The 27850-nt window shown below is 44.9% G+C and overlaps 1 protein-coding gene across 1 annotated transcript in view; it reads left to right on the top strand.

Moving 5' to 3' along the window:
• The first annotated feature begins 5233 nt into the window (after positions 1-5233).
• Positions 5234-27850, top strand: part of LOC126175905 (facilitated trehalose transporter Tret1-like) — a 90940-nt gene continuing 68323 nt past the window's right edge. Inside the window, exon 1 of the mRNA XM_049922969.1 lies at positions 5234-5311. Coding sequence (XP_049778926.1) covers positions 5292-5311 — 20 coding nt within the window. The 5' untranslated portion in view covers positions 5234-5291. The remainder of the gene's footprint in view (positions 5312-27850) is intronic.

Genomic DNA, 27850 nt, shown 5'->3' with positions numbered 1-27850 from the left:
GTACTACTGTAGTAGGCATGGGCTTTGTGTCTATCTTGGCCACAATAATGCGTTCACTATGCTGTTTGTAGTAGCTAACCCGCACTCCTATTTTTTTTATTCATTATTAAACCTACTCCTGCATTACCCCTATTTGATTTTGTATTTATAACCCTCTATTCACCTGACCAAAAGTCTTGTTCCTCCTGCCAACGAACTTCACTAATTCCCACTATATCTAACTTTAACCTATCCATTTCCCTTTTTAAATTTTCTAACCTACCTGCCCGATTAAGGGATCTGACATTCCACGCTCCGATCCGTAGAATGCCAGTTTTCTTTCTCCTGATAACGATGTTCTCCTGAGTAGTCCCCGCCCGGAGAGCCGAATGGGGGACTATTTTACCTCCGGAATATTTTACCCAAGAGGAAGCCATCATCATTTAATCATACAGTAGAGCTGCATGTCCTCGGGAAAAATTACGGCTGTAGTTTCCCCTTGCTTTCAGCCGTTCGCAGTACCACCACAGCAAGGCCGTTTTGGCTAATGTTACAAGACCAGATCAGTCACTCATCCAGACTGTTGCCCCTGCAACTACTGAAAAGGCTGCTGCCCCTCTTCAGGAACCACATGTTTGTATGGCCTCTCAACAGATACCCCTCCGTTGTGGTTGCACCTACGGTACGGCCATCTGTATCGGTGAGGCACGCAAGCCTCCCCACCAACGGCAAGGTCCATGGTTCATGGGCGGATATATATATATATAGTATCAAGCCAAGCCAAGAATATACGAAATATCGATCGATATTTTCAATATTTACAGGGATCAAAGAAAAAAAAGGAGTGACAGAAATGATTAACAAACGTTTAAAATTTGACAAATACTTTATTACATTCAGCATTAACCAATAGAAGACGGACAATGCACTGCAAAATCACTTACAAGAAAAACTAATTAATGTTACCAGTAATAATCACGGATAGACAATACCAGAACTCTTTGTTTAAAAAAAATGGTTCTAATGGCTCTGAGCACTATGGGACTTAACATCTGTGGTCATCAGACCCCTAGAACTTAGAACTACTTAAACCTAACTAACCTAAGGACATCACACACATCCATGCCCGAGGCAGGATTCGAACCTGCGACCGTAGCAGTCGCACGGACTCTTTGTTTAATATGTTGACCTATCAGTCTGCTTTTGTTATCAGGGACAACGAAGTTTACAAAGGAAGCCACTCTTTCGGACAAAACAGAATACGCTTGGAGCATTTTCGAGCAAATTTTGACGAAGCAGGTATGAAATGTCAACAACACATTACAACTTCCATCAAATCCCAGTGCAGTAATGTGTGTGATTTTTGTTCCGAATGTACGTTACTTTTACAATGCGTCTATGTTTTCTTGATCCAGGCAGTCAAGGGGGTAACCGAAGCGCACGCTCTGCCACATACTTAGGAGCATATTTCTCATACAGCGCTGTCACCAAATTTATGCATTTTTGCACCTCGTGCCTATTATTTGCAATACTAGGAATGACACACGGAGGTAACAAGCTTTCATGAATATGCAGTTATAAGTACATTCATGTTCAAATCTGTGTTGGTCTGTGTTGTCCTTATCATTTCATCATCATCATCATCATTCGTGATAGTGGCTAGATTGGACTGCATAAAAAAATAGGAGCGTGAAAAAATTGGGACTTCGTACAGGCGCTGATGACAGCGAAGTTGAGGGTCCCACAAACCAAACATCATCATCAAATCTGGTGCTCGTTTCTGGTGCTGAATAATAAAATAAATTAAGCCCATTGTAAGACATTTACTACGAGATTGCAAAAAATGGTAGTAGTTGGAATGGGCAAGAACGATACTACTTGTGAATCAAGGGAAGAAAGTAAAAAAATATCGCTTTCCATATTTAATAAAAAATACGGATTAATGGATCTATTGTTAACACAGGCGACATATATCGATATGACGTTGCAGAAATATCGATATTTTGATGTGTGGATATTTTTTGTCCGTCACTAAATAGGGGCGGGGGTTCAGCTGTCTGGTGGTCCTACCGGCCAGACATCCAGACAAGGAATCTCCGTCGGTCGGTCTTTTGGTCGGTCTGTCTGTCGTTTTGCCTGTCTGTCGTTTTGCCTGTCTGTCGTTTTGCCTGTCTGTCGTTTTGCCTGTCTGTCGTTTTGCCTGTCTGTCGTTTTGCCTGTCTGTCGTTTTGCCTGTCTGCCGTTTTGCCTGTCTGCCGTTTTGCCTGTCTGCCGTTTTGCCTGTCTGCCGTTTTGCCTGTCTGTCGTTTTGCCTGTCTGTCGTTTTGCCTGTCTGTCGTTTTGCCTGTCTGTCGTTTTGCCTGTCTGTCGTTTTGCCTGTCTGTCGTTTTGCCTGTCTGTCGTTTTGCCTGTCTGTCGTTTTGCCTGTCTGTCGTTTTGCCTGTCTGTCGTTTTGCCTGTCTGTCGTTTTGCCTGTCTGTCGTTTTGCCTGTCTGTCGTTTTGCCTGTCTGTCGTTTTGCCTGTCTGTCGTTTTGCCTGTCTGTCGTTTTGCCTGTCTGTCGTTTTGCCTGTCTGTCGTTTTGCCTGTCTGTCGTTTTGCCTGTCTGTCGTTTTGCCTGTCTGTCGTTTTGCCTGTCTGTCGTTTTGCCTGTCTGTCGTTTTGCCTGTCTGTCGTTTTGCCTGTCTGTCGTTTTGCCTGTCTGTCGTTTTGCCTGTCTGTCGTTTTGCCTGTCTGCCGTTTTGCCTGTCTGCCGTTTTGCCTGTCTGCCGTTTTGCCTGTCTGCCGTTTTGCCTGTCTGCCGTTTTGCCTGTCTGCCGTTTTGCCTGTCTGCCGTTTTGCCTGTCTGCCGTTTTGCCTGTCTGCCGTTTTGCCTGTCTGCCGTTTTGCCTGTCTGCCGTTTTGCCTGTCTGCCGTTTTGCCTGTCTGCCGTTTTGCCTGTCTGCCGTTTTGCCTGTCTGCCGTTTTGCCTGTCTGCCGTTTTGCCTGTCTGCCGTTTTGCCTGTCTGCCGTTTTGCCTGTCTGCCGTTTTGCCTGTCTGCCGTTTTGCCTGTCTGCCGTTTTGCCTGTCTGCCGTTTTGCCTGTCTGCCGTTTTGCCTGTCTGCCGTTTTGCCTGTCTGCCGTTTTGCCTGTCTGCCGTTTTGCCTGTCTGCCGTTTTGCCTGTCTGCCGTTTTGCCTGTCTGCCGTTTTGCCTGTCTGCCGTTTTGCCTGTCTGCCGTTTTGCCTGTCTGCCGTTTTGCCTGTCTGCCGTTTTGCCTGTCTGCCGTTTTGCCTGTCTGTCGTTTTGCCTGTCTGTCGTTTTGCCTGTCTGTCGTTTTGCCTGTCTGTCGTTTTGCCTGTCTGTCGTTTTGCCTGTCTGTCGTTTTGCCTGTCTGTCGTTTTGCCTGTCTGTCGTTTTGCCTGTCTGTCGTTTTGCCTGTCTGTCGTTTTGCCTGTCTGTCGTTTTGCCTGTCTGTCGTTTTGCCTGTCTGTCGTTTTGCCTGTCTGTCGTTTTGCCTGTCTGTCGTTTTGCCTGTCTGTCGTTTTGCCTGTCTGTCGTTTTGCCTGTCTGTCGTTTTGCCTGTCTGCCGTTTTGCCTGTCTGCCGTTTTGCCTGTCTGCCGTTTTGCCTGTCTGCCGTTTTGCCTGTCTGCCGTTTTGCCTGTCTGCCGTTTTGCCTGTCTGCCGTTTTGCCTGTCTGCCGTTTTGCCTGTCTGCCGTTTTGCCTGTCTGCCGTTTTGCCTGTCTGCCGTTTTGCCTGTCTGCCGTTTTGCCTGTCTGCCGTTTTGCCTGTCTGCCGTTTTGCCTGTCTGCCGTTTTGCCTGTCTGCCGTTTTGCCTGTCTGCCGTTTTGCCTGTCTGCCGTTTTGCCTGTCTGCCGTTTTGCCTGTCTGCCGTTTTGCCTGTCTGCCGTTTTGCCTGTCTGCCGTTTTGCCTGTCTGCCGTTTTGCCTGTCTGCCGTTTTGCCTGTCTGCCGTTTTGCCTGTCTGCCGTTTTGCCTGTCTGCCGTTTTGCCTGTCTGCCGTTTTGCCTGTCTGCCGTTTTGCCTGTCTGCCGTTTTGCCTGTCTGCCGTTTTGCCTGTCTGCCGTTTTGCCTGTCTGCCGTTTTGCCTGTCTGCCGTTTTGCCTGTCTGCCGTTTTGCCTGTCTGCCGTTTTGCCTGTCTGCCGTTTTGCCTGTCTGCCGTTTTGCCTGTCTGCCGTTTTGCCTGTCTGCCGTTTTGCCTGTCTGCCGTTTTGCCTGTCTGCCGTTTTGCCTGTCTGCCGTTTTGCCTGTCTGCCGTTTTGCCTGTCTGCCGTTTTGCCTGTCTGCCGTTTTGCCTGTCTGCCGTTTTGCCTGTCTGCCGTTTTGCCTGTCTGCCGTTTTGCCTGTCTGCCGTTTTGCCTGTCTGCCGTTTTGCCTGTCTGCCGTTTTGCCTGTCTGCCGTTTTGCCTGTCTGCCGTTTTGCCTGTCTGCCGTTTTGCCTGTCTGCCGTTTTGCCTGTCTGCCGTTTTGCCTGTCTGCCGTTTTGCCTGTCTGCCGTTTTGCCTGTCTGCCGTTTTGCCTGTCTGCCGTTTTGCCTGTCTGCCGTTTTGCCTGTCTGCCGTTTTGCCTGTCTGCCGTTTTGCCTGTCTGCCGTTTTGCCTGTCTGCCGTTTTGCCTGTCTGCCGTTTTGCCCGCCCGTCGTTTTGCCCGCCCGCCCGCCCGCCTGTCGTTCGCTTGGTCGGTTGATCCAGGAGAGCGGACCAAACGGTGATATCATCGGTCCCATTGGATTAGGGAAGGATCAGGAAGGAAATCACAGTGCCCTTTCAAAGGAACCATCTGGGCGTTTACCTGAAACGGTTTAGGGAAATAGCGCAAAATCTAAATCAGGATGGCCGGACGCGGGTACGAACCGCCGTTCTCCCGAAAGCGAGAACAGTGCGCTGACCACTGCGCCACCTCGTTCGGTCGGTCGGAGAGTGTGTAGAGCCTTTTATCGGGTCTTTTTCTGTCCTTGGAAGACGGACGGTCTGTGAAGGTCGCTCGGCCCGTGTCGGCTGTCTGTGGCGGTCAGGGCCACCACAGCGGGGGCGTGGCTGCGTCCGCCCGCACGGACAGCTGACGGCGGCGGCGCCAGGTTGCGAGTGCGGCAGAGTTGCAGGGGACCGCGGATCACCTGGCCGGGCAGGTGAGGTGCGGTTACCTCACAGCTGTGACGTCGGCTGACGCGCGGCTGCCGCCGTGGGGTGGGGTGGGGCGAAGGCGCGTAGCAGCGCGCGGGCGGCCGGCCGGCTCAGACAAGCGCAGCTGCGGCCGCCGCGCGCTCACCCACCGTCGTCGTCGCCGCAGCAGCAGCAGACCTGGCGCCGCCATGGACCACGAGGACAGCCGGTGAGTCCGCCGCGCGGGGGTCCCAGCTACACACAACACGACTTGCGCGAGTACGAATCAATTGCTGGAAGTTGCATAGTCCAGAAAATCAAAGCGTCGCTGCTACGTCAATAGCATCGGCTGCGCTCCTTTCTGCAGCAGTTACACGAGTCTGACAGCTGCGGCGCTGCGGTCGCTTCCTACTCGTCATCTCGTTGTCCCCTACTGCAGCGTGCTAGAATGAGGCTAGTCGCGACTCAGTATCCAAGCTGAGTACACGATCACGCTGTTGTTAAATAGCACTGGCAGGGCGAAATGACGGACTGTCACCATCAAACGGCCTCTAACGAAGCTGATTCTTGTGAGACTGTAGAGAATGTAAGACAAATATTAAGTGTTGCAGTGTATACAGTTCTGTTCTCTTTACGGGTGGACAGTTTATAGTGCACGTTTCGCTTCCATAAAAATCTACACTCAACGGAAATACCTTCTGAGATGATTTCCGAACATTAAAAGTACCAAAAGTGAATAAAACATTATGGTTGGCAACCGGTTTCTGTCTACAGTTTAGACAATGTTCAGAACTTAAGTACTGCAATAGAATAATAATACATATGCTGAGGGGTTTCAATGCAGAGGTGGTAACATGGCTAAAAAGTCTAGAATAAAAATCGCAATAACGACAAAAATAAAACGTTATATTTGAAAAATTTCCCATTACCGCCTTGAGCTACTGGTAAAATACTTTGTTTATACAACCAGTTCAGTCATCTGGCCATCGCCGGGTACATAAAAGTATTTACAGCATCATGTTAGCCGAAATTTCACATCGTTACAGCCACGTGATAGAATCGTGAATAATACGCGGTTATCATATCGTAATATAAATTACGTAGTAAGTCTCTAAAAACTGTTCTAGGGCGTTTACCAATTTACATCAAAATTCTAATCGACGTTAACGCTGTGAACAGACTGGTACATTCGTGTAGAAGATATAAAATTAATATCGCTGAAAATGCTCAAATTATAATATCTGATGTTTTTATGATGATTCCGATTAGTAAAATAACGCAATTTCTTCTTGAAAGATCAGAAAGATTACAGCAATTACAAAGAATCGAAGAGAAAAAGATATTCGTGCCGGTCTTCTTGGGTCGAATTCGATTTCAAATGGTGATCTTAATTTTTTGAAAGCGTTGTTGAAAGAATAATAAAAGTAACTGGAAAAATAAAACTAATGAAAATTCTTGTAGATAAGTCTAAGATTTTCACTTATTAATGATCAAGCTTTTTGATTGTAAATCAATTGTACCTTTTATATGAGGAAAATAATTATCTACCTCATCAATAAATTGAGACATACAGGAATAACTAGCAGATGCACATATTCATATACAGGTATATATGAGCCTGTTCACGACATTAACGATGGTTGCAGTTTTAACACTCCTAACACAGTTTCATAGATTGACTACGTACATTAAGATATGATAACAGTGCTTCATTCGTTATTTTATCAACTGACGATAACGGTTTTATATTTCGCATGACATGATGCTGTGAACACTTTCATGAACCTGATGAGGCCAGACGATTGAAACTGGCTGTATACATAAAGTATTTTACCAGCAGCTCAAGGCGGCAATACGACATTTTTCAAATTCATAGGGGCTGTGAGGTAGCACATCCTGAATATATATTGCAAACAAAATTGTTGTATTGTTGTTTATTCCAACTCCACCACGAGAAAACGTATGTATACCGATAAACGAAAACTGGGCACAGGGCAATGTCACTCTTACGTCCCTGCGGCCAAAATGTGCGCTGTTTGTGTATTCTATTGGTCAAGGCAACCTGCCTTTTGTGGGCTAAATCATTCATTTCTATAACTTTTTCAAAAACTATTGCTAATTTATTTTGATAATTAAAACACAGTTTAAAGAATACACATCATCCTCGTGTCGTGCTAACCGACGGCATTGTATGGGTACTGTGTGTAACAATCGTATTGCACAACTGTTGCGTACATAGCTGTAATGCGAGCCCCCACTTATACTTTCGAACTCGTGTTCTCGGTTTCCTTTCTAAGCTGATACAGTCCACCTGTACCCTATAAAATTCAAGTGACGAGTTTCCGTTAAATGGGCAATGGCGCAGACTCGCGAGTTGAGCGTAGGGGGAGAACGAATTCGGAGATGATGTCATAGGCGAGTTTAAGGCGAGTATACTTCAGCTCACTCATCTCGCTCGCGTTCATCTTCAAGGGACAGCAAACTGAAACATCAGACTCGTTTAGCTGCAGTCGGTGCGGGTATCGCCTTTCTGAGTGCAAGATCTGAAGACAGCTTACGAAACTTTCAAATCATTATTTCAGGTCTATTATATATCCGAAAATACGTGCCACGCCGGACTACTTACGATTTTGCAACAGCTGCTGAAGGTAGTGCCAGACTGGTAACTTGACCACTGAAATCACAGTAAATTCTTACAAAAACTGTTAAACGTTAGTACATTGGCTGACTCTGGAACAGATTAATTGTTCATTGAACAGAAACTTCTGGGACTCCAGGTAATTTTGTTCAAATGAAAAAATGACGCGAGAAAAGCTGACAACGTCGAATATATACTGATCACTTGGGGTGTGGTTTACCTTCTAGTAGATGGAGCCTTGACTTAGGGGCTTTCAGCTTGGTTTCATTAATATACTGTTATTGGACAATCCATTCAGCTGTTGGAGCATCATGCGCAATGACTTCCATCCAGCTCGGGATTTTGAGGATCTAACGCCCCAATTGGACAGAATTTGGCACGATATCCGTTAGGACGTCATCCAATAGCTCTGTCCGTGCCATGCCCAATAACTGTTTGCATAAAAGCCAGAGATGGACTTACGCGTTGTTGACTTGCTCAATTTTTGAAGCTCTTTCTCTTGAATAACTGAACCAGTTTTTTTCTGAAATTGCAATAATCTACCGATTTCCATCCCGTTCAGATAGTTACTTCGTAGTGCGTCTTCGGTTTTCCTTAGAATGTATATTGTTACATCACTGATATTGACGTATGCGTTCTGTGATAAAATACACTTTATAACACATCAAAAAGAAGAACTAGAGACGGAAATATCATGGAAACCGATTATGGACAAATTGTAGAACAGGCGATCTGGAGTGCCACTAAATTAATAGTGATACTTTTCACAGGCTGTTGAGATTGAGTGTGACAGACGAATGGGAAGTTTCCAAATTCGTCCGAGTGGACCACAAGACTCTTTCATGAAATATTACTAGGAATATAATCAACCTGTGCCAAGTATTTCTCATTCATTGCTGACTAGAAGTGAGATACTTAACGCGAAAGCTGTCCCTTCCTGTTCGCTGCTACAATGTGTCACTGCTATTACATTTCACTGTTAGCGAAAAACTAGTTGACTTTCTGCTGACATGTTCTGCAACCAATGAGTAAATAGTAGTTTCTGTTGTCTCTATAATCGTACAATGGTACTGCTGGAAGCTGTCCCACACCTTTTGCCGTATTCGTTGTTTGCCGCAACAAACCAGCGATCCGTTGTGCACCTCCTTCCGGCTTTGGTAACTTTTTTTAGCCAGTTGGTCCAACTTTTCCAAGTTCTTTCGTCTGCTGTGCATTACTCAAATTCATTTTTGTGCGTGGTACTTTCAGCGACAATTTTTCGTATGTATATATTAATGTACTTCCAAGGTATGCGACTTACCACGAACTGTCACGTAACTTACAAAGCCATTTCTCGTTTTCCAGTGGATTAGGTATTTCCACTCCGATTAGTAAGTTGAGTAACTTGAGAACAACTTCTTTCCTTCTCAAAACATGTGTTACTGATATTTAGATGTGACGAATTGAATATAATAGTCGTATTTTTGAGGGCAAAACTCAACAGCTACATGTTGAAGAAATACATGTGAAAGTATGAAATTTGACAGATCAGTTCGCCCTCGAGAGCCTGACAATAAGCTGGTGAGCCACGATGAGACACTGATGTTAAAAATAGTATTTAGCGCCGTATTCCACCTCTAAACGCTCCCCACATGGTCACGATTCTTATCCCATTTCTCTGTTTCTGAATACTGGGTCAGGCGAACCAATTCGGAGGAGGTAAAGACGCCGTGTGTTTTAGTCCTGACGTATAAGAAACTTCAGCAATCTTTTCTACTTCCCAGAGGAAGGAAAATTCTGCTGAATTAATCCCCCGAGGTGAAGCTCGTCTAACTGAAGAGCTATCATTTCTACAAGCATCGGCCATAGTGGCCAGCACAGAGTGAAAGATTATCTTAAAAAAACAAAAAACACGAGTTCTGTGTTCTGCCCACGTTTACTGCCGTAATAATGTGCTCTGCTCTACGTTAAAAGATTTATCTATAGAAGACACCTCTGGTATTCCCAGACAGCAGATCATGAACATCAGTCTTGCTAGCGATAGATTTTATCGTCATATAAATCTAAGTTATCGAGTTAGTCATTCAGTCACGTTTCCTGTCTCGCGACACAGTTAAATCAATAAGTTCAAGTACTGATTACGGTGGCACTGCAGAGATAAGAAGTGATATTACCCAATGTTAAGTGGCTGTCCTAAGGTCAGTACTAACTCCATACCAACCACGCAAGACAAGAGTATCTTTGCAGCAGGAAAGTGCTGCTGTTTCGCATTGGATGGTCGGTTTTCACTGTCGTTTGCATATTTATTTAGTTCTCTAGTGAAGCGTCTTGGGAGCTACTGATCGATGTGCACAAATGCGTTGGTCCATTGCCGGCACAGCTAGTAGCCTTTACAATAAAAACCAAATTGTATTAATCCCCGACAATGGCACAGAGAATGCAATATTCATTCTGCAGAGAAGCGTGCGCTGATATGAAACTTCCTGGTAGATAAAAACTGTGGGTCGGACTGAGACTCGAACTTGGGACCTTTGCCTTTCGCGGGCAAGTGCTCTACTTACTGAGCTACCTGAGTACGAGTACAACTCACGACCCGCCCTCCCGGCTTTACTTCCGCCAGTATCTCGTCTCCTAGTACTGGCGGAAGTAGAGCTGTGAGGGCGGGTCGTGAGTTGAGTAACTCAGTAGCGCACTTGCAAGCGAAAGGCAAAGGTTCTGAGTTGGAGGCTCGGTATGGCACACGCTTCTTTTAATCTGCCAGGAAATTTCAGTGACACAGTCTTCATTTCTAACATGAATACACGACAGTTGGAAAATTATACTTCACTTATCCACAATTTTATTAGTTGCTTGTGATTTGTCTATTACAACAAGGTGTTTATTTTTCATAATAGGCAACGAAATTGCTTCCATCAGTGTCAAAACTGGGAAGTAGGAGTAGGATTAAACATTCTATCGACGACGAGGTCATTAGAAAGGGAGCATCAGTCCCATCAGTGTAAATTCGGCAATTCAGTAGCACTGAAAGGCTCATTCCGCGAGTCAAGAACTTGGCAGTATGGGCGCACTTCTTCCTATGACGTTGCACCATCTCTGGCCTCGATGTGTGCTCTGATCCGGTTGGCCTCTCCTGAGGCAAGCTGGTCCACAACTGTTGCAAGCGGTCCTTGATAAGCAGGGTATTGGCACTGGCATGGATTGACGTCAGAGCTGGCCCCACACACATCCTATCAAGGGCAGGGGATCTTGCTGGCCATGGAAGTGCCTGAGCATCACGCAGCTTGTAGACAGACGTGTCTACATCTACATCTACATTTATACTCCGCAAGCCACCCAACGGTGTGTGGCGGAGGGCACTTTACGTGCCACTATCATTAACTCCCTTTCCTGTTCCAGTCGCGTATGGTTCGCGGGAAGAACGACTGTCTGAAAGCCTCTGTGCGCGCTCTAATCTCTCTAATTTTACATTCGTGATCTCCTCGGGAGGTATAAGTAGGGGGAAGCAATATATTCGATACCTCATCCAGAAACGCACCCTCTCGAAACCTGGCGAACAAGCTACACCGCGATGCAGAGCGCCTCTCTTGCAGAGTCTGCCACTTGAGTTTGTTAAACATCTCCGTAACGCTATCACGGTTACCAAATAACCCTGTGACGAAACGCGCCGCTCTTCTTTGGATCTTCTCTATCTCCTCCGTCAACCCGATCTGGTACGGATCCCACACTGATGAGCAATACTCAATTATGGGTCGAACGAGTGTTTTGTAAGCCACCTCCTTTGTTGATGGACTACATTTTCTAAGGACTCTCCCAATGAATCTCAACCTGGTACCCGCCTTACCAACAATTAATTTTATATGATCATTCCACTTCAAATCGTTCCGCACGCATACTCCCAGATATTTTACAGAAGTAACTCCTACCAGTGTTTGTTCCGCTATCATATAATCATACAATAAAGGATCCTTCTTTCTATGTATTCGCAATACATTACATTTGTCTATGTTAAGGGTAAGTTGCCACTCCCTGCACCAAGTGCCTATCCGCTGCAGATCTTCCTCCATTTCGCTACAATTTTCTAATGCTGCAACTTCTCTGTATACTACAGCATCATCCGCAAAAAGCCGCATGGAACTTCCGACACTATCTACTAGGTCATTTATATATATTGTGAAAAGCAATGGTCCCATAACACTCCCATGTGGCACGCCAGAGGTTACTTTAACGTCTGTAGACGTCTCTCCATTGATAACATGCTGTGTTCTGTTTGCTAAAAACTCTTCAATCCAGCCACACAGCTGGTCTGATATTCCGTAGGCTCTTACTTTATCAGGCGACAGTGCGGAACTGTATCGAACGCCTTCCGGAAGTCAAGAAAAATAGCATCTACCTGGCAGCCTGTATCTAATATTTTCTGGGTCTCATGAACAAATAAAGCGAGTTGGGTCTCACACGATCGCTGTTTCCGGAACCCATGTTGATTCCTACATAGTAGATTCTGGGTTTCCAAAAACGACATGATACGAGAGGGAAAAACATGTTCTAAAATTCTAGTATGTAAGAGCACTGTCCCGCTCAAAAATGGCACCACGATATTGTAGCGCGAGAAGTAACGCACAACGATGCAGGATGTTCGTGATGTACCGTTGGACTGTCGTAATTTCCCCAGTTTCTCCTAGACGTACACTGTAGTCGTACCCGATGGCTCCCCCTCACCATAATGCCAGGAGCAGCACCGCTGACCCTCTCCAGACATTAGAAGAATGTACCTCTCCCTAGATTCCCTCCATACTCGCCGACGGTGGTCATCTGATCACAGTAGGAAACCGTTCATCGGCGCTCCCTGCTGGACCACCAAAACGATTGTGTTCGACAACGTTTCTGGGTATGTTCCCACCTCTCGCCATATGTAGGTACGTCCATAATCATTAGTCAGACTGAATCTGATCTCATCTGAGAAGAGCACGTGACTCGGCTCCTCTTTGATCCAGGCCCTATGCTCTTCACACCATCGCAAACGGTGGCTCCGATTTGCGGGTGTCAGCGGAACACTACGTCGGAACAAAGAGTGCTCCCCCATACAGTAACCGGGCCACGACCTCCCGCTCACGGCAGCACTCCAAGCGCAGCCGTTTGCGCCTCGGCATTAACAGCTGACGGCACAGCATTGGACGGTAATTCCCTACTCAGAATGTTCCTAGTCGCCGACCAATTATTCAGGATGACACAGTGTATCTACACTCCTGGAAATGGAAAAAAGAACACATTGACACCGGTGTGTCAGACCCACCATACTTGCTCAGGACACTGCGAGAGGGCTGTACAAGCAACGATCACACGCGCGGCACAGCGGACACACCAGGAACCGCGGTGTTGGCCGTCGAATGGCGCTAGCTGCGCAGCATTTGTGCACCGCCGCCGTCAGTGTCAGCCAGTTTGCCGTGGCATACGGAGCTCCATCGCAGTCTTTAACACTGGTAGCATGCCGCGACAGCGTGGACGTGAACCGTATGTGCAGTTGACGGACTTTGAGCGAGGGCGTATAGTGGGCATGCGGGAGGCCGGGTGGACGTACCGCCGAATTGCTCAACACGTAGGGCGTGAGGTCTCCACAGTACATCGATGTTGTCGCCAGTGGTCGGCGGAAGGTGCACGTGCCCGTCGACCTGGGACCGGACCGCAGCGACGCACGGATGCCCGCCAAGACCGTAGGATCCTACGCAGTGCCGTAGGGGACCGCACCGCCACTTCCCAGCAAATTAGGGACACTGTTGCTCCTGGGGTATAGGCGAGGACCATTCGCAACCGTCTCCATGAAGCTGGGCTACGGTCCCGCACACCGTTAAGCCGTCTTCCGCTCACGCCCCAACATCGTGCAGCCCGCCTCCAGTGGTGTCGCGACAGGCGTGAATGGAGGGACGAATGGAGACGTGTCGTCTTCAGCGATGAGAGTCGCTTCTGCCTTGGTGCCAATGATGGTCGTATGCGTGTTTGGTGCCGTGCAGGTGAGCGCCACAATCAGGACTGCATACGACCGAGGCACACAGGGCCAACACCCGGCATCATGGTGTGGGGAGCGATCTCCTACACTGGCCGTACACCACTGGTGATCGTCGAGGGGACACTGAATAGTGCACGGTACATCCAAACCGTCATCGAACCCATCGTTCTACCATTCCTAGACCGGCAAGGGAACTTGCTGTTCCAACAGGACAATGCACGTCCGCATGTATCCCGTGCCACCCAACGTGCTCTAGAAGGTGTAAGTCAACTACCCTGGCCAGCAAGATCTCCGGATCTGTCCCCCATTGAGCATGTTTGGGACTGGATGAAGCGTCGTCTCACGCGGTCTGCACGTCCAGCACGAACGCTGGTCCAACTGAGGCGCCAGGTGGAAATGGCATGGCAAGCCGTTCCACAGGACTACATCCAGCATCTCTACGATCGTCTCCATGGGAGAATAGCAGCCTGCATTGCTGCGAAAGGTGGATATACACTGTACTAGTGCCGGCATTGTGCATGCTCTGTTGCCTGTGTCTATGTGCCTGTGGTTCTGTCAGTGTGATCATGTGATGTATCTGACCCCAGGAATGTGTCAGTAAAGTTTCCCCTTCCTGGGCCAATGAATTCACGGTGTTCTTATTTCAATTTCCAGGAGTGTATTACTTGTTCTCGGATGGTCGGCAGAGATGTTACGGTGTGCTTGCCTGACAAAAAGTGAAGTACCCAGGAGGCACGGTAGGATGTCAACGTAACTTCGAACACGAACACACTATCGACCGTTATGTAAATGATTAGAGAGGCCAATATAGCGATCTTCCTTGGTGGTGACATGCGGTCGACAGGAAATTTGACAAGTATGCCTGGCTTCACGTTTCCAGGCAGTCAAACATCGAACAACTGTCACGTCCGAATGCCTGAAAAACTGAATAACTCATGATTTGTCCATCTTCAAATGGGCACCTGCAACGTGGCCCCTTTCAAACTGTCTGATGCAGATAACGGTCTCCCACACGAGCGCCAGGCATCTTCGTGTTCTTCACAATGGCCGCTTAACATGTGACGCCCCTTAATTACCCCATCGGTCCAGGCAACACCAAACATCTAACAACGCCAGTGCACTCTGTTGGCCTCTCTACAGAGACTTACAACTCTAATCATTTACGTCACGTTCGAAGGTACGTTGACATCTTACCGTACCTGCTGGGTACTTCACTTTTTGTAACATGCCATCAGGTAATCTGAACTGCCTGTAAATTAGTGGCAGTAAAAACTGGCCGTCCAATGCAGGTAACAGCACCATTTTCCTATCGTCTAAGATAAGCTATTTCCGTGGCTGGTATGGTATTATCGCTGACCTTAGAACAGCTACTTAACACTGGGTAATCACTTGTTACAATTCCAATGTCACTGCAGTCAGTACTTCAACTTATTAACTTCCATACCTTATTTTTAAATACTTGTGGAGTGTATGGAGTGATTTAATGCATGCAAATGCCTTCCATTTTTTTAGTGACCAAGAAATATGACCTTGTAAGCTGTTCAATGAATAATCCATGGTATCCATTACATTATTTCATATACTTAAGATTTAAATTACTATTGGTGGAATATCCTTGACAAAACAAACGACTCTTTGAGTTTTTAAACTCGTAACGCTGCGTCATAAGACATAAGGCGTGTATCGTAACTAGAGAATGGTTTTATCCATGCCATTTACGCCATCTCAGATCGGAGGGACGCTACAAATCGACAGAAAATTTGGAAAAACACACACACACACACACACACACACACACACACACACACACACACACACACACACACACACACGCACGCACGCTCCGAGGGAGGACTCTAAACCTCTGACCGGGGGGGGGGGGGGGAGAGGGGGGAGGGGGGAGTGCCGCGCGGCCAAGTGTTTAGAGACCTGGCGCTACAGCTGCAATCATTCTATTTAATCTACAATAAATCACCCTCCACAACCAGTCTGATCGATAACGCACGTTAGCACTGTGGTGCAGCCACCCGTTTCGAATGCTGGTGGCATAATGAATTTACATTTGCCCTATTTGGGCGGTGGCAGGAGAGCAGATCGTAGCGTGAAGTTTCTGATTCTCACATTGGACGCCAAGGCCTTAGTTTCTAACCTTACTGTACTCACTCATGAAGTGGCCACTGATGAACCGTTCGTTAGACGTGGACACTGACAGCCGTGAACGCCCTGTTGTTCTACATGGGGTAGCAACGGATTCATTTTCCCATGTCTTTTTACGTAATTATTATCAAAGACACGACACTGCACCCTATTAACATTGAACACCATCAAATACAGTGCGCTGATATCGCCTACACGAAGGGGAGAGTTCCTTTTCCCCTAGATTCCTCGGAGCCTCGAACCCAACTTTGCCATAAGACTTCAGTTTCAGCCAAAATGAGTCTTAGGTATCCAGAGCACTGAAGTAAAGATGACGCTGTTCTCGAGACAGGCTACCGTGTAAATTTAGAAAAATCAGTATTTCAGTTACGCTTCGTGCATCCTTAAGTTTGCTGTAAAGGAGTGAGTCAAGTCGTGGTTCGACCGTTCCTCACAAGAACGGAACAGGAAAGAAATCGAATCGGATAGTAACGCTACAGAAAACCCACACTGCATTTTGTATAGAGACCTGTATGTGCAATTACAGCATATTACACGGGGCGCCCAAACTTCCCCTGCTTTCTAGTTGCCAAGGTCCTGCGTAACTGACCGTGACAGTGTTAAACTGTTGCCATGCTTATGACGACGGCCGATATGCTGATTCAGTACCGAGCAACGCAGACGAACAGTGTATCTTACCTCACCAGCTTATGCAATTCATAGTTCTCTGACGAAACGACAGAGGCTGTCAACAAACGCTCCGCTGCGGGAGAGGAGAGCACTGGTGAATACGCCGTGAGCCAACATCGAGGAACGTAGCACACGCTTGATGCCGCACCAGTACATTCACCGCAGATGTAACGCATCTACCGCTGAAACACGATGGAAGATGGATAGGTGGGGAACTGCCCTGTACCTTGGCCTCCGGGATCATCTGACTTCTGGATTTTTCTGTCTCGGATTATCTCAAGTGTGCAGCACTCCAGTTAATGCAGTTGATAACTGCAGCAGCGAATAGTACGGTCTTGACGAAGTACACGATATGATCCGGGGTGTTTGAAAGAATTCGTAACTCCTGTAAAGAGAAGTGTATTATTGCATCCAAAGACTATAACGACACGTGAAACACTTCGTTGAAGGGGTACGAGTGCCCAATAAATTGCAACATGTAACATACTGAAGCGGTATTGTATTTCTAATGAAGGTAGGCTATGGGGGCATTTTGAACCCAATTAGTTTGGACTTAATCAAAAAGCTTACAATTGAGATACATTTGTATGAAGTAGGGCAACAAGTTATATTGAAATATTGTCGGCTCGTAACCATACAATCACAATCGGAACCATTTTTACTGGAATGTTTCCTTTTTCTATTATCGTCTATTTTCGAAACATATCAGTTTTCGCTATTTATTGATACACCCTGAATACATTAATGCAGACGTTCCCAGAGAACGTGGCCTTGCACAGATAAGTGTTCTTGCATGAGGACTAATAAGAGATCTATGTGAGTTTTATAATACGCAGTGAACAGGAAAAAAAAACAGAAAATCTGAAAATCTGCAGATGATATGATTTTGGGCATTTCTAACAACTTCGCCGTCGATTAGATGTCGAATCCAACTCTTCCTTTTTTTTACCTTAGCCCATTTCCCTAACACTAACCATTTATATGCTACACGGCTTACTACAAGCTTACCGCGTGTGGTAAGAACGATTGTAGCGTCACATAAAACGCAGTCATGTCTCCCAAAAAGACTTGCGTCCAGCACAGGTTGTGTTAACTATCATAAACCGGTTACATCGAACGTCAGTGCAAATATGTATTAATAGATAAGTAATAGAGAAGAGCATCACAATATCGTTTCTCTAGAGCTTATCCTCTTAAAACTACAATTTTAAATGCGGGATCTTCTGTGTGAACAAAAATGTCGTCCTGAAACTACAGTTACGTCTGTTAGCAGATTGTTAAGTATTTTAGATTGGGCCATTATAAAATCTTGGACATGGCTGTAGTCAGCAACAGCAGAATTACGGATGCAATGGGAACTATACAGGCAACCAGTTCCACGTCAAAAGTTTTTTCAAACCTTTATCTAGGTTACCACAGATATAAACCTGTCTTACTCAGAAGAAGTAATAACACGTGTTAAGCATTGTGTAAAGAAAGATACAAAGTCATAAGGCTTAGGCAACAGTAAAATTATCCATACAAATGCTATGGCGTGGCCATAAGGCTTAGTCAACAGTTAAAATAATCCGTGTGAAACCTAAAGCAGACATGCATCATACACAAAACTGTTGACTTAGCCTTACGTTCTTTTGACCTTTGCGTTTTCATGACTATGAACTATAACATGAAGACCGCCCTATCAGAACAGTAGGAACAACATTTCCCACTATTAACAGTAGGCACAAGGGCTACGGACACGACTTCCTACCTTTAAGACGTGTCTGGCAAAGTTCGTTCATGTTGGCAGCGTTCTGAAGGAGAATACACAGCAAATCATGTTATTTTTTATTTCTTCTGTCTTTCAGAAGGATGTAGGTTGCAGTAGGTACTGGGAGATGAAGAAGCTTGCACAGGATAGAGTAGCATGGAGAGCTGCATCAAACCAGTCTCAGGACTGAAGACCACAACAACAACAACGTCTTTCCCGACAGTGAGGCAACTATGTGTGAGTGAAAGTAGCGAAGGAGGCCCTTCACCCAAGATTCGCAGTTAACGATGACGTTGCACAAGTCTCCTCAGAACGGCTTGTGAGAAAGCGGCTATAGCTGCTTTGTTTGGTCCTCGTGCTTTGGGATCTAGAAAGCCAGAGCCGCCTCACCCTCTGGGTACGTTTATGTTCCGAACGCTAATAATGGTTGTGCTCGGGAGCCTCTGGGCTTATCTGTAGCCAGCGCAGCCCGCAGGAAGGCAAGCTGTCTTTGCCAGAGAGAGGAACGGCCGCAGCCGTTGTGGCTAGCCAGTAGCCACAGCTCGTGACCTTGATCTCTGGTCTCCGCTACCAGTTATCAGCCGTCATCGTGAATCAGCCGTTTCCTAATCTTCGCAGAAATGGACATTTCTCCACATATTGCATGATATTGCGATACAACTAAACGTTGCCTTTTCGGGGGCGTTACACAAACGTTAACCGTATGCTAGGTGTCTTGTCGGGACTTGGGTTCCTTGTCTGTTACGGTTTACCGCACAACAGCGAAAATTAACTCCACCCTTTTCGTCGGTCAGCTGTTGCCTGCAGTGTGTGGCAAAGCGAGGCAGCGTAGAAACGAGAACGGCATACCATACCGTACAATACAGTGATACAATGAACCTATCATCTCACCCTTCGCCCGTCCCTTCCCTCCTTTCCTTTCCTTTCCCTTCCCTTCCCTTCCCTTTCCTTTCCTTCCCTCCCGCCCGGAATTTCAGTCTGAAAGTATTTCACATGCTTGTGAATTCAGTAGCTCTTAACAGTAGCAATATCTGATGGCACTTACACTCGGGAGAAGGAGGATGCTGGGGTTTCAATATCAGTAGTCTTAAAGTATTCCATGCTTGTTGTAAGATCTTTTTTAAAAAAAGACAAGCAGTAATCATTTCATAAAATCCTTATATTCTACGATAACCGACAGGTCTGGTTTCGAATTCCTGGCCGGTGCAAATTTTCATTTGTCACGACACGTTTATTGCACATAGTGTTGCAATATCTACAGTAGCTGGGACCTCGTCGGAAACCTCAGAGATAGGGATGTAGAAACGAAGTAAAAAAAATTGTTTAATTACTTTTTATTTAGAAAACAGTTCCATGGAACTTGGGCGGCAGAAGTATTTGGCACACAATATTTTTTTCAGAAGATTTCAGCTTTTTCAGTATGTCTTTTTTTCCCTTTTAAGTATTTATAAAACTCCACACAAGTTAGCTTGTAATTAAACTAGCGCTGTAAGATTGATTCCACAGTCCCTGGCAGCAGTTTTGTTTTCATTAGTCCACTGGGCTGACATCAGCGAAAATACTATTTCCTCAGTGCCGCTGTTTGCGCGAATAGAAAAGAAATAATGGCATAATTTAGCAGTTGGCATTAGCCTTCAAGATTTTCGGTTTCGTTAAGAAAGTAAATCCACCTTTTTTCCATGGAGTGTTTAGACTTCCATTCTTCAAAATCAAGCTTAGCTTCTAAAAAGCTCTTCAGATACATATATTTCTGAAAAAAATTATCGACTGAAATCTTAACATTGTTTTTAGTCAGGTATATGTTTTCAATCATAATCCAATCTGGGGCTTCAAATAGCGTCATCCAATCAAATACTTGATATTTATCAAAAGAAATAGCCCATTTCTTTAAGTAATCAAATGCTGTGGTATAGAGTCTTTCTTTCTTCCTTAAACTTTGAAATCAAATTAATTATTTCTTGGTTAGGGCTCCTATTTTTTTAATTTGTTCAAATTCCTATTGGTTTGCATGTCAATAAAACTGGCAGTCTTCTTTGAGTGTCGATTAATATATTTCTTTTTTCAATTATCGAGACCTTATTCTTCTCCGTGCTTTTTATATCTTTTCAAACAGACCCAAGTTTGACTGCGGGAACATACTGTAAATTTCACTGATCAAACTTATGAAAAAATCTTAAATTATATTAGGTAGCCTGTCTTTGGCTTCAGAAACTTGTTTTGATGGAATCCAGAGCTTAAGAATTCTCTCAACTGCTGGCATTAACGACAGTCGTCTTGTTTTTGAGTGGGATAGAAAGGTCTGGTGATTGACATCACCGTATAAGAGAACTCCTTCAACTTATCTGTCCTTATCGTGTATATTGAAAAATAATCAGATATTTTCATGACCATTATTTCGATGTCGACAAATAAGACTCAAGCAGCGCTTGATACAATATTATGAAGAATGTGAGCAGGGCATCCAATTTCTTCTACATATTTTCCTACTTTTTTTTAAATTTGGATAAAGCCCTTCAAAATTGGTATTGGTATTGTCTTCACAAAAAAGTTATTAATTTTTCTAATGGTATTTACAGTTGTCTTGAAGTGTCTAGAGAAAACTTTGCAGTTGTCTCCAATGTTTCTTTGTTCAGCGAATCAAACTTCAGCAGCTTCTGTTGGATTCCATCAGTTTCAGTAAAGTATTGAACAACAAAAGGAAACATCTTTCAAGCGTTGTTGTTCGATGGGTTGGTACCTATGCCGTAAAATGAAACTTCTTGCAATTGTTTTACGCATTCAGACACGGAGTGTGGCGCGAGAATATTTTGAGCCAATTTTGGTCCCGGCTGTAGACTGCTTTGGAGTCAAGATACATTACGGGATCAGTTTTACGGTATGATCAAGGGAACTAAAGGACTGATGATGTTTGACAACTTTATGAGCTATTGTTAGTTTTGCAGCAGCAACGAGGAATTCGTCTTGAGTATCTTTTCAATCTTGAATGCAGAAATAGGCTTTGATGTCGATGTTACGCGAATCTATTTATATAATTCTTCGTAGAAATACGATGCCCCACATCTGCCTTACTTCCGTGCGTTACTGAGATGAAACAGCTATAAATCTCTCTCAACGCTTCCTGATTCGTACGTCCTTTCTTGAAAACAGAAAAGTGGCACTTTCCGTTCTTAGGCATTTTCGTAGACTATAAGTTTTTTAGACGGTAAACAGTTGACTCACTATACGCTTCACGCCCTATATATCTGCAATAAGCACTTGAAGTAGTACTAACTTGTACTCGTTGCTTGTATTACTTTTAGAATGAATCGTCTTATCAGATCAATATTCAAATGGAAACCGATTCTTCCATATGTCGCTGCGTAAATAGTTCCAGTCCCGTACTACTGGAGAAGTCCGGTATTTTCTCGAATGACAGTGCTTGCATAATCGATACAGGATACGTAACATGTAGTGCCACCTGCGAGACGACCTTGTCGACATAAACTTGACGTAAATAAAACTGAACCTGCATTTACATGTTGCCGTAACAGATGATGTTACTTCAGTACTCGAGCGAAGCTCGTAACTGTATTCTGCAAAATCGGACACAGTTGTGTCTTGCCGGGATGTCTGGACAACTGGACAAGAAGGTCCGCAATGGCAACGGTCTCGGTATCTTACGCAGCAAGTCCGTCATTTCTCAACGGATTTCATGAATATCATTTCGCATCAGTGTATTTTACAGATTTCATTTACATTACTTCAGGGAATTTAATTCAATTATAGTTGACTTGTATGGAGCACATTAAGTCTCTTCCAGCAATAACTAAAAAACGGAGCATTCCAATCTCCTCTAGTTTCGACCAGCTATGAACTACAATATTTCAAACACATCTTTTTGTGAGCTTCAACTTGCACCAAGTAATCTCATTAGTTTTCATCGAGAGACTCTATCTATCTTGATTTCAAGTCCTCCACGGTTTCAGCTTTGACATTTCTAGCAAACGCTGGTGCTTTTCACGTCTCTTTCTGAAAATGCCACCTTCCTGGTTTTCAGCAGTGATGCCCCATTGTCGAAGATACCATTCAGTCTCACCGACCATAACGACTTGGTTCTTTCCTTGGTTTTTGTCATGCAGATCTGTACTATACATTGCGAGGCAATCTTCTGCCAACAAAGCGTCTCATCGAATGAGTGCACAGCAGTTCATGAGCTTGGCATTAAACGACACGGCTCGTATATCGTAAACACTTCACCAGCCAGTAAGTTACTGCCGTCTTGTCAGTTTTGACCATCTGTTTACCCTGCAGGGTAAGGGACTGCGTATAAGAGAGCTGACGCAATCCCCCCTCCCCCCCTCTCAAAAAAAACTCTTTGCCGCCAAGGAAAAATCGATCTTCACAAAACAAAATCGAATTCTGCTCCGCCCCACAGAAACGTAAAGGTATCTGTACAGTACCAGTTTGAAGGTTGGTTGGGTTGGGAGCGGGGACCAAACAAAGAGGTCATCAGTCCCATCGGATTGGAAAAAATTGGGAAGGAAATCGGCCGTGTCCATTCAAAGGAACTATCCTGGCATTTGCCTGAAGCGATTTAGGGAAATCACTCGGTTCGAAGAAAGGCGGAACACACACAATGGAAATTAGCAGCAAGTTTACCCAGAACAACTTAATCTCAAAATGCATCTCCGTCCCCGCCTCCAATCCCCGTTCGGGTCCTGGGTACTCTCCAGACGTTGTTGTTGTTGTTGTTGTTGTTGTGGTCTTCAGTCCTGAGATTGGTTTGATGCAGCTCTCCATGCTAGTCTATCCTGTGCCTCACTCCCAGTACCTACTGCAGCCTACATCCTTCTGAAACTGCTTAGTGTATTCATCTCTTGGTCTCCCTCTACGATTTTTACCCTCCACGCTGCCCTCCAGTACTAAATTGGTGATCCCTTGCTGCCTCAGAACATGTCCTACCAACCGATCCCTTCTTCTAGTCAAGTTGTGCCACAAACTCCTCTTCTCCCCAATTCTATTCAATACCTCCTCATTAGTTATGTGATCTACCCATCTAACCTTCAGCATTCTTCTGTAGCAGCACATTTCGAAAGCTTCTATTCTCTTCTTGTCCAAATTATTTATCGTCCATGTTTGACTTCCATACATGGCTACACTCCATACAAATACTTTCAGAAACGACTCCCTGACACTTAAATCTATACTCGCAGCATCACCCGACTTAATTCGACTACATTCCATTATCCTCGTTTTGCTTTTGTTGGTGTTCATCTTATATACTCCTTTCAAGACAATGTCCATTCCGTTCAACTGCTGTCTCTGCCAGAATTACAATGTCATCGGCGAACCTCAAAGTTTTTATTTCTTCTCCATGGATTTTAATTCCTACTCCGAATTTTTCTTTTGTTTCCTTTACAGCTTGCTCAATCTACAGATTGAATAACATCGGGGAGAGGCTACAATCCTCTCTCACTCCCTTCCCAACCACTGCTTCCCTTTCATGTCCCTCGGCTACTATAACTGCCATCTGCTTTCTGTAAAAATTGTAAATAGATTTTCGCTCCCTGTATTTTACCCCTGCCACCTTCAGAATTTGAATGAGAGTATTCCAGTCAACATTGTCAAAAGTTTTTTCTAAGTCTACAAATGCTATAAACGTAGGTTTGCCTTTCCTTAATCTTTCTTCTAAGATACATTTCTACGGAATCCAAACCGATCTTCCCCGAGGTCGGCTTCTACCAGTTTTTCCATTCGTCTGTAAAGAATTCGCGTTAGTATTTTGCAGCTGTGACTTATTAAACTGATAGTTCGGTAATTTTCACATCTGTCAACACCTGCTTTCTTTGGGATTGGAATTAATATATTCTTCTTGAAGTCTAAGGGAATTTCGCCTGTCTCATACATCTTGCTCACCAGATGGTAGAGTTTTGCCAGGATTGGCTCTCCCAAGGCCGTCAGCAGTTCTAATGGAATGCTGTCTACTCCCGGGGCCTTGTTTCTACTTAGGTCTTTCAGTGCTCTGTCAAACTCTTCACGCAGTATCGTATCTCCCATTTCATCTTCATCTACAGCCTCTTCCATTTCCATAATATTGTCCTCAAGTACATCGCCCTTGTATAGACCCTCTATATACTCCTTCCATTTCTCTCCTTTCCCTTCTTTGCTTAGAACCGGGTTTCCATCTGAGCTCTTGATATTCATGCAAGTGGTTCTCTTTTCTCCAAAGGTCTCTTTAATTTTCCTGCTATCTTGCCCCTCATGAGATAAGCCTCTACATCCTTACATTTGTCCTCTAGCCATACCTGCTTAGCCATTTAGCACTTCCTGTCGATCTCATTTTTGAGACGTTTGTATTCCTTTTTGCCTGTTTCACTTGCTGCATTTTTATATTTTCTCCTGTCATCAATTAAATTCAGTATCTCTCCTGTTACCCAAGGATTTCTACTAGCCCTCGTCTTTTTACCTACTTGATCCTCTGCTGCCTTCACTATTTCATCCCTCAAAGCTACCCATTCTTCTTCTACTGCATTTCTTTCCCCCATTCCTGTCAATTGTTCCCTTATGCTCTCCCTGAAACTCTGTACAACCTCTGTTTCTTTCAGTTTATCCAGGTCCCATCCCACCTTTTTGCAGTTTCTTCAGTTTTAATCTACAGTTCATAACCAATAGATTGTGGTCAGAGTCCACATCTGCCCCTGGAAATGTCTTACAATTTAAAACCTGGTTCCTAAATCTCTGTCTGATATATAATCTATCTGAAACCTTTTAGTATCTCCAGGGTCCTTCCATGTATACAACCTTCTTTCATGATTCTTGAACCAAGTGTTAGCTATGATTAAGTTATGATCTGTGCAAAATTCTACCAGGCGGCTTCTCTTTCATTTCTTAGCCCCAATCCATATTCACCTACTACGTTTCCTTCTCTTCCTTTTCCTACTGTCGAATTCCAGTCACCCAAGACTATTAAATTTTCATCTCCCTTCACTACCTGAAAAATTTCTTTTATCTCATCATACATTTCATCAATTTCTTCATCTGCAGAGCTAGTTGGCATATAAACTTGTACTACTGTATAGGCATGGGCTTCGTGTCTATCTTGGCCACAATAATGCGTTCACTATGCTGTTTATAGTAGCTTACCCGCACTCCTATTTTTTATTCAATATTAATCCTACTCCTGCATTACCCCTATTTGATTTTGGATTTATAACCCTGTAATCACCTGACCAAAAGTCTTGTTCCTCCTGCCAACGAACTTCACTAATTCCCACTATATCTAACTTTAACCTATCCATTTCCCTTTTTAAATTTTCTAACCTACCTGCCCGATTAAGGGATCTGACATTCCACGCTCCGATCCGTAGAATGCCAGTTTTCTTTCTCCTGATAACGATGTCCTCCTGAGTAGTCCCCGCCCGGAGATCCGAATGGGGGACTATTTTACCTATTTTAGTCTCCAGACACGTTTAATTTTTTTCTTTGTTTTGGTATGAGAATTCCATGCCCACGTATTCCACCTAAGCACAGTGTACGCTGGTGTAAATGTAGTATTTGGATAAGCCACAGGCGCAGTAAGCTCTGCTGGGCAGTTAACTCTGCGTTCCGCCGATAAAGCCTGACGATAAGAAACGCAGCTGTCGGACACGCGGTGCGGAAAGGCAACGCCGCTACACCGTGACGCAGCCCTTCCGAGCAACAGCTGAGCTGGCGGGCGCTCGCATCTTCGCCTCGTTTTTTACGCCGGCCGTAGCATTGTCGGAGAGGAGTAAAGATGATATCAAGAGAAAAATGTGCAGTCGACGAGAGCAGAGGGACCACTGCTGTGTCAAATAATGCACTCGCAAATCAAACTTGATGCACCTCTCGTTTTCCTCGTTAGTGCCGAATTTTAGTCATCGCAATATTTTCTGTCGATATTTGGAAACCAACAATGGTGAATTGTTCATATTTGTCACCAACCCTCCGGATTGTTCGTTCAGCTAGCCGCCTATACAGGGTGAGTCGCGTAAGACGTAACATCCCCTTTATTCCGGGGGCGATTGCACGTACAGGCGTGCGGTTTTCGGCGAATCATAGGGGACTATGGGACACATACGTTGGTACATGCACAATAATCACAACATTTATATTGACCGAGATAATGAGGCAAGTACATTTTTTAAAAATGGGACGCTATACTTTTTTTGCCATCATTCGAACGCTCCGGAAAAGACGCGTATAGTGATGTAACGCATGTTGCTATTGTGATTCAAACTTTAAGGGGGCGGATGAGGACTTACCTACGTAGCGTAGGCCGCTCAAGCTGCATAGAGCACGGCAACTCGGCCTGCGAGTCGCGCGAGGCGTGTTAAGTCTGCTGTCGCTTCCGACCGCCTCGACCTTCAAATCGTACAATATTTCCCAGCGTCTTTTAAGCGAAGTTTGAATCACAATAGCAACATGCGTTACATCACTATACGCGTTTTTTACAGAGCGTGCGAATGATGGTAAAAAAAGTATAGCGTCCCATTTAAAAAACATGTACTTGCGTCATTATCTCGGTCAATATAAATGTTGTGATTATTGTGCATGTACCAAAGTATGTGCCCCATAGTCGTCTATGATTCACCGAACACCGCTTGTCGATACGCGCAATCGCCCCCGGAATAATGGGGGTGTTACGTCTTACGCGACTCACCCTGTAGTCTGCATTTCAGGACCACCGTTGCATCCTTCATAGTATTCTTTCAGTAGCAACTATTCGTTTCATGTACGTTTTCACCACCGTACACCTTTCAGTTCAAATACAAATAACCGTGAATCTCTTGCTAGGCTCAAGGCCTTTCCCGCATATTAGAAGCTATACATACTTGCACATCGCCCTTTCGCCTTGTGCAAAACCTGGTACTGTGTCGTCTTGTATCTTCTCCCTTCATTTACTATTCTTTACAAGTAGCGAAATTTGTCCAACTATTTAAGCTTCTTTTTGTACAAGTTTAGTTATTCTCTCTGAAATTGTTAAATGACTCCTTGTAGCCTGCAACTGCTGAATTTAATTTGTGCGCTCCTGCACAAGTTTGATCTGACGCCATTTTCAAGTGGTGCCATTCGTTGGCTGTTTCGCCATCACAGTTCTGTGAATACGAATATTGCCACACTGGTCTATTGTATGTGTTGAAGGTGAGGCACGCCATTTTGCCTAGTACTCTTGAGTGCACAGGTGTGTGTACGCTTAAAACGTTACAGCTGGCACGTAAGTGTGCTGTCACATCTCTAGGTTAACGTCACAAGTAATGGTAAAAATAAATGGCTCTGAGCACTATGGGACTTAACATCTGTGGTCATCAGTGCCCTAGAACTTAGAACTACTTAAACCTAACTAACCTAAGGACATCACTCACATCCATGCCCGAGGTAGGAATCGAACCTGCGACAGTAGCGTCGCGCGGTTCCAGACTGAAGCGCCTAGAACCGCTCGGTCACATCGGCCGGCTAATGGTAAAACAGTCAGTCACACTTGTGGTACAGGCTAGACTGAACAATCTGTTCACACAAACTATTTTCCACATTTTCATGTTTGAAGGACTGCATAGCAAGGGAGTATTTCTGATTG

This window comes from Schistocerca cancellata, chromosome 3 (assembly GCF_023864275.1).
Source record: "Schistocerca cancellata isolate TAMUIC-IGC-003103 chromosome 3, iqSchCanc2.1, whole genome shotgun sequence".
In the NCBI taxonomy this organism is placed as follows: domain Eukaryota; kingdom Metazoa; phylum Arthropoda; class Insecta; order Orthoptera; family Acrididae; genus Schistocerca; species Schistocerca cancellata.
The sequence above is the reverse complement of the archived record's forward strand: the minus strand, read 5'-3'. Positions and strand labels throughout refer to the sequence as shown.